We start from the raw sequence: 17781 nt of genomic DNA on the forward strand, positions 1-17781 counted from the left end.
CAGCAATTCGTAGGTTGTAATGCGGATCCTTCATTTTACGTTTTCCAGTTTCGTTGTTGATTACTTGCCATACAGTTTTAACTTTATCGCTGGAATTTAGAATCTTTTTGGACAAATAATCAGCTTTAGCGGCGACACACATCATCTTAAAAGATTTTGAAAAATTCTTTACGTACTCTAGAAATTCCGGCCTTTTATCTGTTGTTCTCAAATCATATAAATCATAGAGTTGGCGTCTCTTCTCGTGAATATCCGGCGTAGCCCAGTCGCTAAATTTAGTCTTGATCTTGCCCTGCGACTTCTTTGGAATGAAACATGCATCAAATTCCTTTTTAATACAGTTAAACAACTCGGAGCTCAAACAGTCAGGATTATCCTGGGTACATGAAAGATAACATAAGCTTCTTTTGATATTTCGGTTGAATAACTCCAAACGCCTTTCGGAAATCGTTCTGCACATAGTGTCTTGTGGAATTTCCTCAATTTTCCCGCTGAAAGAGGCTTTTACTCCACAGTGGTCAGAACTTAGGGTGTTTATAACAGCTTTACAAATCGCATCCTGGTTACTGAAGATGTTATCTATACATGTAGCACTGGTTGCTGTGATTCTAGTAGGTTCACAAAATAGATTGACTAAATTGAAGGACTTAAAAGTATTTAGTAACCTTCCACACAATGGCGAGTTTTCTAGCAAATTAATGTTAAAATCACCACATACAATTATAATTTTCTGACTTCTAAAAACAGCAATAAGCACTTCATCTATGACCGATTCGAATAAATTATAGTCTGCCGATGGGGGTCTGTACACGCATATAATTATAAATTGTTCCAACTCAACACAGGAAAGTTCTATATGGCGTTCCACAGACATGTCAACAATGTCTCTACGCTCCTTACTTTTTAAATTATGTTTAACCATTATCAATGACCCGCCGCGGTTACAGGATCTCCTAAAAAAAGAACTTACTATACTATGATTATTGAAGTTAAACATAAATTCATGACCTTTAAGCCAGTGCTCAGTTACACAGAGAATGTCAACATTCGTGGACTGTAAAAACAGATCAATTTCGAGTTCCTTACAGGTAAATCCTTGGATATTTTGGTGAACCAAGTTCAATAAATTGGTTTTACTAATCATACTAGCATCGTAGCGATCAATAGGAACGGAGCCGGCCGGTGCACACGTTGTCGGAGCGGTTAGTTTAAATTCATATCACCAGGCGGCTCCATCTCAAAACCTACACTACCAAGGCGTACAATATTATTAGGCGACTTAAGGCTACTAGACGCCGGGCTAGCCACGACGGGGTCTTCAATATTATATGCTAACAGATTAGCACACCGTGCTAGACATCTTCTCGGGAGGTAGGTTCTTTTATGGGGCATAACAAAATCGTCTACAAATTTATTCGTATCAAAATACGAAATCGTACTACTGTACAAGGAAAGGTTATACAACAAAGAATTGTAACGAAATACCCTCTTATTGACCTCGCTCGACATTCTATATGGGAGCGCACAGATAATTATTTTTGCAACCCCGGCCCGGTCAATCGCCGAGAGCGTAGCGGATAATTTTAAGATATCTCGCTTAGTACAGTCGACACTATTCCCTACGAAAACTACAAGCGTCGAGTCGCGGTCAAACTCGCCCGCGGCAATACAATCGACCAGACGATCGACGGAGGCCCCCGGGTGACAGTTGTTGATGACGCCCCGCGACAAGCGCTCCGCCAGCAGCGCGCCCAGGCCGGCGCCCCCCTCGTCCGAGTACAGGGCGGTGCGCGCGGGGATACGTGGGCGCGGCGGCGAGGCTGCCGGCGAGGCGAGGCGAGGCGGCGATTGAGCCAGCTCAACAAAGCTATGCGGCGATGGTGCCGGCGAGGGGAGGCGAGGCGGCGGTGGAGCAGGTTCGACGTAGGTCAGCAGCGATAGAGCCAGCTGGACGAGGCTCGGCGGTGATGGAGCCGGCTCGACGAGGCCCGGCAGCGATGGAGCCGGCTCGCCAAGGCCCGGCTGCGATGGAGCTAGCTCGACGAGGCTCGATGGTGATAGTGGGGGCCGAGGCGCCGGGTCCACGAGGCTGGGGGCAGGCTCGGGGTCGCGGCGCGGCTCGGGCGCGAGGGAGGCGCGCGACGCGAACAGGGCGCGCAGCGCGGGCGAGCCCGGCGCGGCCAGGACGGCGCGCAGCGCGGGCGACTCCGGCGCGGCGGGGCGTGGCGGGGGCCGCGGCGACTCCATGCGCAGAGGGTAGCCGCTGCCCGGTTCTAGAACATTATTCATAAAGGCTATGTATTCCTGTAATGCTTTACTTGATAGCTCGTCTCTATTATTGAGATCTTTTAACTTTGATTCTAATTTTCTTAATTCATCGGAGCGGTAATTCAATTCTTCTACTGTCTGGTCTAGTTGATATTGACAGCGTAGAAGTTCATCGCATAAGGCGACACTATTACATTTAGATTGCAGTGCCTTGAATACTGACTTATGGCGTTTTAGTAAAAGTTTTGATCTCTTTATGAATCTACTTAGTTTTAAATAATTTTTAATTTTCTTGGATCCGTTCAGTGTAATTTTGTTATCATCACTCCTGCCCTCTATCGGCACAGAACTTGTCGAACCTACAGTTCCTAACATTGATGTGCTGTCAGTAACTAAATCTACTTCAAAACTATTAAGTTCAGCAAAAATACTTAAATTATTGTCGGGAGGTCCGGACTGGCCTGCGCAATACTTGCATGTATTTTTTGCTTCCGACTCCTCCAGCTGCTGTTCCAGGTCCTGAATGCGTTGCAATGCCCGCTCGTGTATCTCCTGGCATTGTTGGAATCTGTCAACGGCAACCTGAAGTTCATCCCTCAACTGTCTAGCTATCACGGTTCGTGAGATACAGCCTGGTGACAGACGGACGGACGGACGGACGGACGGACGGACGGACAGCGGAGTCTTAGTTAGTTACCCTAAAAACGTGCGAAATTCAAACTTTCTGCATTTTTTAAATTTGCCGCCCTTTTCTACCGACAAAGTGCCTGTGCCAGAGTGTAATAATATTATTTTGTTTCACTTCTCTTCAAGGTAAAAGAAAACTTCGATGAAACCGATATGTGCCTCTTATTTGCTTGGTATTTGTTACTTATTTTATTATACAAAAAAAAATTTTTCATTATACACAGGACTTGACAGGCTAAACCTTGCTTCCCCTGTGTTGGAAGGTCACAAAAAGGTTGGAGTGCTCAATGAGCCCATGCATAGGATAGGAGTAGGAGTATAAAATTTATACGAAAAAAATGCGAACCCATTTTATATAAGCACAAGTTACGACTTTAAACGGAAAAACAGGTGACATTGATATAGGCGAATTAGACTCTCGCGCGAGCCACGAGACGAGCCGCGAGCCGCGCCACGAGACGCGAGTCCACCGCTTACACTCGCGTTCGGCTTGTCATTCGGTTATAAACCTTATGCCGTGCCGTTAGTGTTTAAATTATATTAGCTCGACGAGCTTGCGAGCCACGAGACGAGCCGCGAGCCCACCGCTTACACTCTCGTCTCGTGGCTCGGCTCGCGGCTCGTCTCGTGGCTCGCGCGAGAGTCTAAACCGAGTGTAAATCGACTAATACGATTGACATGCGATTGACACTTGCTCGACCAATGACGAGCGAGCAAGCTTATGCCCGGTGTGGCCAGTTTAAACTTGTAAAATTGTAACTTTTGGTTCAATGAAATCGGGCCGTATAATATCGTTTAATAGGACCTTTCAGGATTTTTAAGCGTTATAATACAAACTGAAATGTCTGAAACCTATCTGAAACAGACGTGCAGGTGGTCAATGAGTTAAAAATCTGCGTAAAAGGGATTGAAAATATGACATTATTGCCAGTATTGTTATGATCGAAATTAGGTAAATTAAATGGCCAATGTAGTATTATACGCAAATGTTAAAAAATAGTTTTCTTTTGTTTCTAAATATTATTTCTACATCAAAATTTAAAATTTACTATAATTTTCACAATTTAAGTCAAGTCAAATACAAAAACTATAGTCTGTCAAGGTCTGTTTGATTTCAAACATAGACAGAGAGAATCATACTATCTTTGTCTAACACTAGTACTAGCACCCAAAAGAAAAGGATGAGTATAGTTTTTTTTGTTCCTATTTACTGATAAGATTTGGTTGACCCAGTATATCTTTAGTGTGGTATTTGTTACGATTTATATGGTAACATTTAAGCGTACACAAACCATCTGCTCGTCAAGAGAATTTTAAAAAGTTTTCGTTTGAAGTCGTTATTCGAGTACGTTACCGCAATTATTATCAGAAACAAGAATTGGCGGGATATTAACCATAAAAATAAAATTGCAGTTTAGTAAATCGAGTTAGTGTACTAAATTATCCATGTGCTCGTAAATTAAAAGAGATCTATTGCTTTGTCTCTAGATCTGAAGCTGACAACGTTTTTTCATAGGCTTAGAATTTTTTATTTAGCAAAATGGAAGATTTCATTAAGATAGAAAAAATTGGTGAAGGTACTTACGGTGTGGTGTACAAAGGAAAAAATAAAGTGACCGGTCAGTTTGTGGCTATGAAGAAAATTAGGTTGGAGGCGGATGATGAAGGCATACCCTCCACCGCGATCAGGTTAGTTTTCATCCCCTTGTTACAGAAAAAACATACGCAGAACACTTAGGTTTCGAACGTCTACATCTTGAACTAACCGTAGAAAATTCGTGTTCTGTTTTCCTAACCTAACACATTTCATTTCCTGTTCAAGTCAAGGATTTATCTATCATTTTATCCGATGCAATTCAAATAATTATTTTAGTAATAAGCGTTAGAATTATGTATATACTTAATTTGCAATGGAAGCAGAATGAAATGATTAAGCTGACATAAGCATTGTTTTAATAGCTTATGAAATGACATGCAATTTTGTGTTTATGTTTACACAATATTGGATGAAATGAAATGTGGTTAAAAATTGCTTGGAATGCCATTCATTAATTAATAGTGTTTCATACATGTCTCTGCATTTATATCCACCAGTAGTATGACTGCTATCTAGATGGCAGATGTTTTGCCATCTAGATAGATGGATAGGATGGTATCCTTGGATTTGTCCTAGTATAGTTCATCCAGAGAATGTCTGAGATGTAGGAAAAGAAGGTGTTCAAATCACATGGGGAAAACTAGAACATTTTCCATCTCAGAAGTATGTGTAAAAGTAATTAGTCAGGGAATGTGTGACTACACTGAAACATCTGACCTCAATTTTTAACTGGCATTTAGTGGTTACTTCTTTAAATCTCTAGCCGCCTAGAGGCCTATAACAAGTTCTCCCATTCTCATTCATCCCATTTGTTCATCATTACAAATCATAATTGCATTTGTCTTGGCATGTTTTGACGTGTGGGTGGCTAGTTTAAAGCAACTTTACATTGCTAAAGCTTTGTAAACCTGATGCCACCTTAGATGTGTTTTAGTCTAATGTGCATATATGCATGCTGTGCAACCTAGATGAAAGTTAATAATAGCTAAAAAATAGGTAAAAACAGAAATAATTTTCACATTTCTAAGCACACTTGGAGCTAACTTTAAATCATAGTTTGGTAACCATTTTACAAGGAAGGCTAAGTAATGATATATTTTTCATCTAAACATATTTTAGATCACTATTTATCTTCCAGAGCTTATGAGATACTTCCACAGTGGCAGTTTAGTACAAGGTGGCTTAGTTTGGGAGTAAGTCTAGTTTAACTTATGACCTTATTCATAAACACTTGTCAACTCTAACAAATGTTATATTACAGAGAAATATCCCTACTGAAAGAACTGAATCACCCGAACATAGTGAAATTGGAAGATGTACTCATGGAGGAATCCCGGCTGTTCCTCATATTTGAGTTCCTCTCCATGGACCTCAAGAAATACATGGACTCCCTTGGATCCGGGAGGGTAAGTACCTGATAAAAGAGATAAAATAAAAATAGTTTATTTTTCATGTAGGCATATTACAATGCGCTTATGAACGTCAAATAAAGCTACACAGACTCTAACCCTACAGCTCTACCTGAGAAGATATCTCCTTCCTCAATAGGCTACATGACTAATTTTTTTTTATGGTATCAATCGATCGGGTTTGTTTTAGGATCAAATGTCTATATGGGACCCATTGCATTAAAGTAACACAAAGTCAGAAATTGTAGTCGCACTTCACTCGCGAAACGCCCTATACAAAACGGCCAAGGTCCGTGACGTCATCGCCCATCTTGTAGTATGGACAAAACAAGAAAATTGCGTTTTTGTCGGTGAAATATTGCGTTTATGTATATAGTTGCTATACAATATTTTAGAATAACCCTAAAACAATTTTAAACTGAATAAATACAAACACTTGGTTTTAATTTTGTTTACAACAATAATTAATACTTCTGCATATCATAACGGTGGTCCAGTACATCGTGTTGTTTTTATCGACATCGACCAAAGTGTGTGTCCTCGCACTATTAAGCTGTCAACGCATTTTTGCTCTCGCCGGACGGGGTATGGTTATAATAAAATTACACAAAATCATTCCGGCACCCAAAACCTCAGGTCAAACAAATAAAACCTTAAATATACTGATTACGATTCATTTTTGTGTAAACAGATGATGAGCCCTAACATAGTGAAGAGCTACCTGTACCAGATCAACAGTGCCATCCTGTACTGCCACTGCCGACGGATCCTGCATCGGGACCTGAAACCGCAGAATCTGCTTATTGACCAGACTGGCATCATAAAGGTACGCTCATTTTCTATATTGTAACCTTTTCTGTCGGTTTTGCTTCCCTAATAAAGCATAGAGAAATATAAGTAAAGAAAGAGTGGTAACTCCGTACATCAGTTTTCTTACCAAAATGCGATTTATTTCGTAATCGACATCTAACGTCAAATAACGGACATTATTACTATTATTAGTACTGCTATGGCTCCCCTCGGTGGGCGAGTCCGACTCGCACTTGTCCGGTTTTTTATCTAGTATCAATACAGCTAACACGTCGGAACCAGAGATGCGATTTATTTGAAATACTTTTATTTAAAATGCAAATACAAAATGCAAAATACCTATTTTGTATTTTGCATTTAAATGCCTTTAGTAAAAAACATTTTGTATTTTATTTGAAATACTTTTCGAGATGTATTTTGCATTTTTAATATTCATTTCAAAATGCAAAATACTTTGTGATTAAGTTTAGCCAACATTACCAGTCAAACAAAATGAAATGAACAAATGACGCTTGTATTGCCGAATTTGACCGATAGAGGCGCCTGCTAGCCATGCGCCCCCTTTTTTTTCTTTGGTCATAGTGCGCGCCTTATAGCCGTTTAGACTCGCGGCTCGCGGCTAGACTCGCGGCTCGCGGCTAGACTCGCGGCTCGCGGCTAGACTCGCGGCTCGCGGCTAGACTCGCGGCTCGCGGCTCGGCTCGCGGCGCGTCTCGTGGCTCGCCTCGTCACACTCGCATTCGGCTTGTCAATTGGTTATAAACCTTATGCCGTGCCGTTAGTGTTTAAATTATATTAGCTCGACGAGCTTGCGAGCCACGAGAGCCTAAACCGGCTATTATGTCTGGCTAGTGTCAATGTCAAACGAAAACCACGAACATCATCTATTGTATGGCTATTCTCATGATAAATACCTAAAATAAATAAAAATATCTGAGATTTGGTCAAAAGGTATTTTATTTTGAAAAAGTATTTTGAAAATACCTATTTTGCATTTAGCATTTGAAATACAAAACGCAAAACTATTTGGTATTTTGCATTTGAAATAGTAAATCTGAAAAGTATTTTGCATTTTGTATTTAAATGCTTTTTTAAAACCATTTTGTACATTTCTGGTCGGAACTGTGCGTCAGAGGGTCTGCCATCTTGCGACCTGACATTGATAGTTCACGCCAATAAAGAAGGAGCTCACGCTTCCTATACATGACATAATGTGTTGTCATCATGAATCTAGTATTTTAACTATTTTATCTGCATCAAGCATGAGGGGTGGGGGAAATGACCGAACGGGATAGTCTTATGTATCTTTCAGTAGGAGTAGCAGCGAAAGGGCTATTATTGTTTGTCCTTCTCACAGTCTCAAATTTTTTTTATTCCCCACCGTAAGTTAGTATGGATTATGGTGGGCAACAAATAAATTCGACCAATCAGTGTCGCGTGGCGTATTTTTTGTCCCTCACGGACGCACGCGTATATCACATCTATTAGGATCCTACCATCGGGTCGTGATTGATGATGCCCCCCCCCCCCCAGGTGGCAGACTTCGGGCTGGGGCGTGCGTTCGGCGTGCCGGTGCGCGTGTACACGCACGAGGTGGTCACGCTGTGGTACCGCGCGCCAGAGGTGCTGCTAGGCAGCCAGAGGTGAGCCGTACACTACACTACACCAGGGCATAGAGAAAAAAATACATAGAGTGCTCACTCCATACATCAGTTTTAGTACCAAAAAGACTATTAGCATCGAGTAGCGGAACTATCAGTACTGCTACTTGACAATAGATGTAGCACCGACCGGAAAGTCTTATGCTGTTGAGATAAGACTTTCCGGTCGGTGCTACATCTATTGTCAAGTAGCAGTACTGATAGTTCCGCTACTCGATGCTAGATGTAGACACTGAAATTAATAGTCTGAACTGATGTATGGAGTGAGCACTCTATGTATTTTTTTCTCTATGACCAGGGAGACCAGGACCCCTACCGCGACACACGTTCGACGCGTTGCCTCTCTGTGCCACTTGTAAATTCGTACGTAAGTGTGACAGCGAGGCAACACGTCGAACGTAGTTCGCGGTAGGCCCTCAATAGGTGAGGCACGTCCGAGGCAAACTCGCGTGCGGCCAAGATGCCTCGGACGAGACACGTCTTCACACGCTAATGCTTCATATGGTTGGTATCAATACAGATGTAGTGCATAATAGGGATGATGACACATGTTGAATTTTATAACAAAATCTAGTAAAATAGATAGCAAACGAGCAATTTATCACAATAATGTGGATATTAAAATAAAATATTGAAAAATTACAAAATTACAGGATCTGAAAGTTTCAAAATTTAAGTTTTTAGGGTTCCGTACCCAAAGGGTAAAAACGGGACCCTATTACTAAGACTCCGCTGTCCGTCCGTCCGTCCGTCCGTCTGTCACCAGGCTGTATCTCACGAACCGTTATAGCTAGACAGTTGAAATTTTCACAGATGATGTATTTCTGTTGCCGCTGTAGAAGTGGAAGGTAAACGTGCCTTTAAAATACTTCTAATAATTAAATTAGGAAGGAGAAAGAGCGAAAGCAAAACTAGCGGATAAAATATTTTATATTGACAGCAAGAATAACAACCATGCGTCTCTAGGGACTCAATGCGCCTGCGGGCTGCGAGTGTAATACATGGCTTGCAGCGCTGCAGCCGAGGGCCGATCGTTAGACCGTCCATACGGCGCGCAGCGCTTACAGCTGAATTTACAAAATTTGTTAGTAATAAAATATGTACAATCATCATCATCACCACATCACCCCCCTCCAGAGACCGTCAAGGGCGATATAAAAATAAATAACTAAAAATAACTTAATAATAATATTCTGGGACACGAACTGTACGTCCTGACCTTGTCTTTTTTACCGTGTTTTCAGTCTCTGGAGAAGGTTGAACAGGTGGGACAGTAACAGGTACAATCGGCTCGTCGGCCAGTATGTAAGCAGGTTTAATGCGATCTATGGACACTGTTACACTTTTGCCGTTCACACGCAACTTAAACACTTTATCACTTTTTTCGAGCACTTCGTACGGACCAGTGTACGCTGGCTGCAGCGGTGGATGACACGCATCATCTCTGAGCAGCACGTGACTGGCAGTTTTGAGGTCCTTATATATAAACACTCGTCTATTGCTTGTATGGCGCGACGCTGGCACTGGAGTGAGATCATGGGCAAACTTACGCAGGCGTGCTACATAATCAGTCACATCAATGGTGTCATCGGGCGGCTTGGCGACTAATAGCTCTCCCGGCAACCTCAGCGGCTCTCCGTATACGAGCTCAGCAGTCGAAGCGTTGAGATCCTCCTTGTACGCACTACGTATGCCGAGTAGAACCAAGGGTAGTGTGTCTACCCAGTTGCTAGTTGCGTGACAGGTAATGGCAGCTTTCAACTGTCTATGAAAGCGCTCCACGAGGCCATTACAGGCCGGGTGGTAGGCCGTTGTACGACGATGCTGGAAGCCGGCCATCTCAGACAGATGCTTGAAGAGGCAGCTCTCGAACTGTCTGCCACGATCAGTTACTATGTCGTTAGGGCAGCCGAACCGTGATATCCAGCCATGTAGAAGTCCTCTGGCTACGGCTTCTGCTGTGATCTCTTGAAGCGGTACCACCTCAGGCCAACGTGTATATCGATCGACGGCTGTGAGGCAGTATTTAAATCCTTGAGATACTGGCAAGGGGCCTATGAGGTCTATATGTACATGCATGAACCTTGCTCTGGGAAGTCTGTATGTTCCAAGTGGTGCAGAAACGTGGCGAGTGACCTTGGCTCTCTGGCATGACAAACAGGTACGTGTCCATTCGCGGCAGTCTTTTTTGATACCTGGCCAAACGTACCGGTCTGTGACGAGCTTAACGGAGGCATTCGCACCAGGGTGGCTAAGAGAGTGCAAGCTCTGGAAAACTTGTCTGCGTAACTCCTTTGTGACATAAGGCCTGAGTGTCTGGTCAGTCTCATCGCAATACAGTTCGGCCTGAATACCTGGCAACTTGAACTTTTTCAGGCGAAGCGAAGTGTCACTCTGTAAGAGCTCCTGCAACTCTGGATCGCTCGTCTGGGATTGCGCTAGTCTCTCCAAATCGATCGGCTGTGCGACTTCCTCAACGCGCGACAAGGTGTCTGCCACCACGTTATCTTTCCCAGAAATATGTCTTATGTCAGTCGTGAATTGCGCTATGAAGTCCAAATGTCTGAACTGTCTTGGTGAGCAGTTATCCTTGCGCGAGTTGAAGGCGAAGCAGATGGGCTTGTGATCCGTATAGATTGTAAAATCCCTGGCCTCAACCATGTGCCTGAAGTACTTTAGAGCTTCGTATATGGCCAGAAGTTCACGGTCGTACGGCGAGTACTTACGTTGCGCGGGGCTCAATTTTCTCGAGAAGAACGCCAGGGGCTGCCACTGCTCGTCGATATACTGCTGTAGCGCGGCGCCCAAAGCGGTATCAGAAGCGTCTGTGACAATGGCCAGCTTAGCCTGACTATTCGGATGCGCTAACAACGCAGCCTGACATAAGCTGTCCTTACAACGCTCAAAAGCTTCATGTTCTTCAGCGCTGAAGTTGACGGGATGAGAAGGCTTTATAGATCCAGTTAAAAGCGCATGAAGTGGAGCCTGAGATGCTGCTGCCCCAGGGATAAATCTGCGGTAAAAATTAACCATCCCTAAGAATCTGCGCAGCTCCCTTACATTCTTTGGGACCGGGAAGTCTTTGATGGCATCGACCTTGGATGGAAGGGGCTTGGTACCTCCGGCTGAAATGCTGTAGCCAAGGAATTTTACCTCCGTCGCACCGAAGACACATTTGGAAGTGTTAACCACCATCCCGTACTCTTGAAATTTGGCAAACAACTGGCGCAGGTGCTCCTTGTGAGTGACTTCGTCTTTCGAGTACACCAGGAAGTCATCTAAATAGGCATAACAAAAATCCAATCCCCTTACCATCTCGTCCACAAACCGTTGGAATGTCTGGGCGGCATTCCTGAGCCCGAACGTCATATACGGGAACTCGAAGAGGCCAAACGGTGTGGTAATCGAGGTCTTCTGGATGTCTTCTGGGTTTACGGGGATCTGGTGGTACGCCTTCTCAAGATCGATGGTGGAGAAAACCTGACAACCAGAAATACTGTGAGCAAAGTCATGTATATGCCGAATGGGATATTTATCCGGAATAGTCCTGGCATTGAGCATTCGGTAGTCACCGCAAGGCCTCCATCCATTGTTCTTCTTAGGGACAAGGTGTAGAGGTGACGACCAAGGTGACTCTGAAGGTCTGGCTGTTCCATTTTGAAGCATTGCGGAGAACTCGTCCCGAGCAATCTTTAATTTATCCGGAGCCAACCGTCGAGGAGAGCAAGACACAGGAGGCCCTGGAGTAGTCCTTATAAAATGTAGGACATTGTGCTTTGGAACACGATGAACGCCAAATGGGCGAGTAATGTCGGGGTATTCAAGTAGTATGCGATGAAAATCTGACTCACCCGACACCACTTTGACTGAAGAAATTTCGTCCGTCGAGCATCCAGGCAAAGCCACGGCGCACAAGCTAGTCATCCTGTCGATCAGCTGTTTGTTCCTGCAGTCGGGAACAAGGTCGTAATATGCCAGGAAGTCTACGCCGATTATAGGCTTTGTCACATCTGCAACAATAAATTGCCAAGCAAAGTCGCGGCGCAAGCCTAGGTTCAGTACTAAGTGAATGTAGCCGTAAGTAATTATAGGTGAGCCGTTCGCTGCAGCTAACTCGTAGTTAGTAGGTTGTCGCCGATATTTTAGTTGAGACCTAGGGAAGACACAGACGTCGCTACCAGTATCCACGAGAAACTGTATCTTCGTTGTATGGTCCGTAACAAATAAGCGACCGGGGCTAGGGCAAACGTCGGTCGCCATTATCGAGTGCCCCTTTCGTTTCCCGCCTGATAGTCGCACGGCTTCACGCATCTTGTTGCCTTCTCACCGAACTTCGCATGGTACCAGCACTCGGGAAACTTGCGGTAATTTGACTGCGACCTCTGTGAGCTGGAACGATTGCGAGACTTGCTGGACGCACGAGATCTTGATCGCGACGGCCTGTCACTATCGAGCTGACTTTTGAGTGCTTTCATGTCCTTAGTCAACTCACTAACTTGACGCATGAGGATATCCATTTGAGGATCAGGCACTGATGCAGCGGCTACTTGAGGAGTTGCCACGTCGTGAACACGGTCAGCCAACTCAGCGAGTTCTTCGATTGGGTCATTGGGCTTCGATGCGATCACAAATTGCAAGTTACTTGGCAGGCGAGACGTCCAGATAGATATGAGGAACTCATCGGGTATATTCGGCCCTGCCAAATGACGTAGGTGCCGGAGAAACTGGGAAGGTTTTCTATCACCTAACTCTTCCTGACTAAGCAACTGCTTCACTTTCTTCTGCCGGGACACCGACAGTCTTTTAATAAGCTCATCTTTAATCTTTTTGTACTTGTCAGTGGCTGGAGGCGAAACAATTATATCCTCAACCTCGGCAGCATATTGAGAATCGAGCTGCGCGACGATGTAATTGTATTTGGTCGCATCCGCAGTAATATTGGAAACAGTAAATTGAGATTCCATTTGAGCGAACCATACTGCAGGTTTCTCAGGCCAAAACACAGGCACTTTTACGCTGATGCGGTAAATTTCCGTCGGTATGCAGCCCTCTTGCGTACCTTTTCTTGGTTTGCTCGGTCCAGGTATCTGCGAGTCTACGGATCCATCATTCTCGGTATCGCTCATTTTCAGTGTTCCACGTGGTCACCAGTGTAGAAGTGGAAGGTAAACGTGCCTTTAAAATACTTCTAATAATTAAATTAGGAAGGAGAAAGAGCGAAAGCAAAACTAGCGGATAAAATATTTTATATTGACAGCAAGAATAACAACCATGCGTCTCTAGGGACTCAATGCGCCTGCGGGCTGCGAGTGTAATACATGGCTTGCAGCGCTGCAGCCGAGGGCCGATCGTTAGACCGTCCATACGGCGCGCAGCGCTTACAGCTGAATTTACAAAATTTGTTAGTAATAAAATATGTACAATCATCATCATCACCACACCGCTATAACAACAAATACTAAAAACAGAATAAAATAAAGATTAAAGTGGGGCTCCCATACAACAAACGTGATTTTTGACTGAAGTTAAGCAACGTCGGGCGCGGTCAGTACTTGGATGGGTGACCGTTTTTTTGCTTGTTTTGATCTATTTTTTGTTGATGGTGCGGAACCCTCCGTGCGCGAGTCCGACTCGCACTTGGCCGGTTTTTTTTTAACTTCCAAAAACGATAAAAGTAAGGGTACCATTCGATTCCTTACATTTCACCAAAAAAAAAAATTGTATAGCAACTATATACATAAACGCAATATTTCACCGACAAAAACGCTATTTTCTTGTTTTGTCCATACTACAAGATGGGCGATGACGTCACGGCCTCTGGCCGTTTTGTATAGGGCGTTTTGCGAGTGAAGTGCGACTGTCGGACTTTGACTACAATTTCTGACTTTTGTGTTACTTTAATGCAATGGGTCCCATATAGATATTTGATCCTAAAAACAAACCCGATCGATTGATACCATAAAAAAAAATTAGTCATGTAGCCTATTATTTATCATCGTTTTTTTCTTCACGGAAACGTACGAACGTGTCTTGCTATTTCAGTCAGTCTCCTTACAATGAGATTGACTGAACCAGCATGACAAATACGAACGTACATTTCCGAGAAAATACGATGGACAACAATTACGCACTACATATTATCGGTATGGTTGGTAAGAAAGGGATAAAACATAGATGAACTAATTGAGGCTATTATTTAGTTGTCTTTGCTGATGATAGGGTCCACACAGAACGAGCCGCCTCGCGTGGAAATTGCCTCGCGAAGCAGCTCAGTCTGTGTACACATGCCTCGGCCGGATTGCCTCTGGAGAGGCAGGTCTCCGCCTCCACAGACCGAGGAACTTCGCGCGGCAAATTCCTCGCGAGGCGACTCGCTCTGTTTAGACCCGCCTATTATCTAAAGGAAAGTTCATTAGAAAAAAAAGCCCGTGTTAAAATAGTTTTTTTTTTACATTTCTTGTGTCTCATTTCCAGGTACTCGTGTCCAGTCGACATGTGGTCTATCGGCTGTATCTTCTCCGAGATGTCCTCCAAGAAACCACTGTTCCAGGGCGATTCTGAAATCGACCAGCTTTTCCGAATCTTTAGGTAAGTATTTAATTTTATTCTATTTTCTATACTACCTATACGGCTACTACGAGTTTGACACTGACCACTGATATATTCGCTAACGTCTGCGTAACTTACTTTCTATACATCTCGCTCGCACTAATATGCCAGTAAGAGCGAAATGCATAGAAAGTAAGTTACGTACACGCTAGCGGATATGTCAGTGTCGAGTTGGTGGTAAGGCTACTAGCCTACCAACAGTAAAAAAGTGGCTAAATAAAAAAAAATCTAATTTATATGATGTATAAATGGCGGACTTAATGGTTAATGGTATTCTCTACCGGTACCGGTCAACCACTTACTAATCAGAGACAGTATGTAAAAATAGTGCAAGGAGAAAAGTAAGAAGATATTTTTTAGTAAATTGTTAGATATCGCGTTTGAATCAAACAACCTATATAAGGCTGGTATTCCATCTGTCCAATTTAGGTCTCTATTGTTTCCCAAATAGTTTTAAACTTGGAGGATATAATCAAACGGAGACGCCATGTCTGTAATTTTCTGTACAAAACAGTCTGCCGATTTTTGCGGGGGAGGGGAACGTCAAATGTATGCGTAACGTAAAAATAGCCATGTCAGATAAACGTCAGTCCATACATTGTGTATGACCGTTGGCCGCCTATTTTCGACAGAGGGGAAAGCCTGTTAATGGCTACTCCGTTTAGTTGTATCCTCCAAGGTTTTAAACCATAATGTATTTGCCCGCATTTTCGTTAGTCATAATTCATTTGGTTCAGAGAATTTTCAGGATTGCCATAAAACAAACCTAACCTAACCTATCTATAGGATAACCTAACGAAAATCCTGAAATGTTAACGGTTTCAGTTTTATGAATAATGATAATATGACAAACAATACATTATGACTTAAAACTTTATGGGAAACAACGGGACCCCATCCAATTTATTTGTCCAATGTGTATTTGCGTCTCACATTTCGCTTAGTGAGAGAGTGAGACGCAATGCACATTGGACCAAGAAACATAATGTGTGTGCTTGCAGGATGCTGCGTACGCCGACAGAGGAGATCTGGCCCGGCGTGACGTCACTACCGGACTACAAGCCTACCTTCCCCAACTGGAACACGTTCAACTTGCACAACCACGTGAGTACACACTGCTCAGCTATGCTTGTAGCGCTGTGCCGTGGATCTGGCCCGGCGTGACGTCACTACCGGACTACAAGCCCACCTTCCCCAACTGGCACACTTTCAACTTGCACAACCACGTGAGTACACACTGCTCAGCTATGCTTGTAGCGCCATGCCGTGGATCTGGCCCGGTGTGACGTCACTACCGGACTACAAGCCTACCTTCCCCAACTGGAATACTTTCAACTTGCACAACCACGTGAGTACACACTGCTCAGCTATGCTTGTAGCGCCGTGCCGTGGATCTGGCCCGGCGTGACGTCACTACCGGACTACAAGCCTACCTTCCCCAACTGGAATACTTTCAACCTGCACAACCACGTGAGTACACACTGCTCAGCTATGCTTGTAGCGCTATAGGGACATTAGGGACCGTGCGGGTTGGAGGGTCTGCCATCTAGTGGCTTGAATCGTAAACATAAACTATACATTGACACTTCACGCCAAAGCAAGTGTTGCCCTCTACAGTTCATGTACGTTTTTTGATGCATTGTAGACTTTGCCATCTTGGGGGCTACATTTACATTGAAAGCATGAACTTGATATTTACACAAAAAAAAAACAATAAATTTTCTGCCCTTCGGCCGATTAGCGTCAACTGTCGGCCCACTGCGCCAAACAAAGGAGCCGCTATCCGGCTCTGTCAAGCAGAAAAATAAGATACAAGCTTTATTTGAGTAGATTTCAGTTCAACCAAACCCTTAATGTAAGGCCTGAGTGGACGCTCGAGTTGAGCGTGCAGCGGGGCGGGGCGTGCGGCGTGCATGTTAAACAAACGCAAGCGTATAGGAGCGGCCTTAGTGCACGCTGCTCAAATTACTTGTGAGCTCGACGCCACGCTGCACGCCCCGCCGAACGCTCCGCTTCGACTCAGGCCTTACACTTATTTGTGACGTTCCACGGCAAAAGGTACCTTATGGCACTTGGCGTTTACGTCGCATAACGCCGCAATAATAATAGCGCGCGGCGGCGGAGCGGCGTTAATAATAGCGTAAGCGCCAACGGCCATAAAGCCCCGTCTCCATTCGATAGCTTGCCGCTCGATATGGAGACGGGGCTTAAGGTACCTTTATCCGTGGGACGTCACATTTTTATACAACGTGAAAGGTCGCTTTTTAACTGTCAACACGTGCAGGTACAGAACCTGGACGAGTTGGGCATGGATCTCCTCCGCAAGATGCTGGTGTACGACCCGATGAAGCGCATCAGCGCCAAGGACGCGCGCCGCCACCGCTACTTCCGCGACGTGCGCCTGCCGCCCGGCCTGCCGCGAGACTCCGCGAGAGGGGTCGATGCGCCCGCGCAGCCGCACAGCGCCGTCGCCACGCAGTGATAACGGTATCCTGTACTGATGAGTAATTCCAAGTTGTCCCCTCATCATCATCATCATAATTTAAGAGCGTGGCTCTTGTCGGTGGAGTATGCGCCAGTTTTCGCGGTCCTCGGCTAGGTTCTTTAGGTCCCTGTAAGACACGACATTTGCCTTTGTTTTTAGTTGTTGTGTGTAGCTTGCTCGTGGTCTTCCTCTTCTAGCTTCGATTTTGCCTTCTAATATAGTTTTAAAGAAAGTGTCGTGTCTTATCAAGTGACC

The 17781-nt window shown here is 44.3% G+C and overlaps 1 protein-coding gene across 1 annotated transcript; it reads left to right on the forward strand.

The window, feature by feature from the left end:
* Positions 1–4230: 4230 nt before the first annotated feature.
* Positions 4231–17523, forward strand: LOC134657167 (cyclin-dependent kinase 1). The gene is made up of 7 exons (XM_063512721.1): positions 4231–4644; positions 5814–5958; positions 6653–6787; positions 8305–8414; positions 14907–15020; positions 16043–16145; positions 17326–17523. The coding sequence occupies exons 1-7, from the start codon at positions 4496–4498 to the stop codon at positions 17521–17523; spliced, it is 954 nt and encodes a 317-aa protein (XP_063368791.1). The 5' UTR covers positions 4231–4495.
* The last annotated feature ends 258 nt before the right edge of the window (positions 17524–17781 follow it).

Source organism: Cydia amplana, chromosome 19 (assembly GCF_948474715.1).
Source record: "Cydia amplana chromosome 19, ilCydAmpl1.1, whole genome shotgun sequence".
NCBI classification, from domain to species: domain Eukaryota; kingdom Metazoa; phylum Arthropoda; class Insecta; order Lepidoptera; family Tortricidae; genus Cydia; species Cydia amplana.

Bases quoted from the DNA above. Each gene is read 5' to 3' on its own strand.
- LOC134657167 (XM_063512721.1), top strand. From the start codon at position 4,496: ATGGAAGATTTCATTAAGATAGAAAAAATTGGTGAAGGTACTTACGGT. The intron at 8,415-14,906 runs GTGAGCCGTACA...TCTCATTTCCAG, and splicing joins GTGCTGCTAGGCAGCCAGAG to GTACTCGTGTCCAGTCGACA. The intron at 15,021-16,042 runs GTAAGTATTTAA...GTGTGCTTGCAG, and splicing joins CAGCTTTTCCGAATCTTTAG to GATGCTGCGTACGCCGACAG.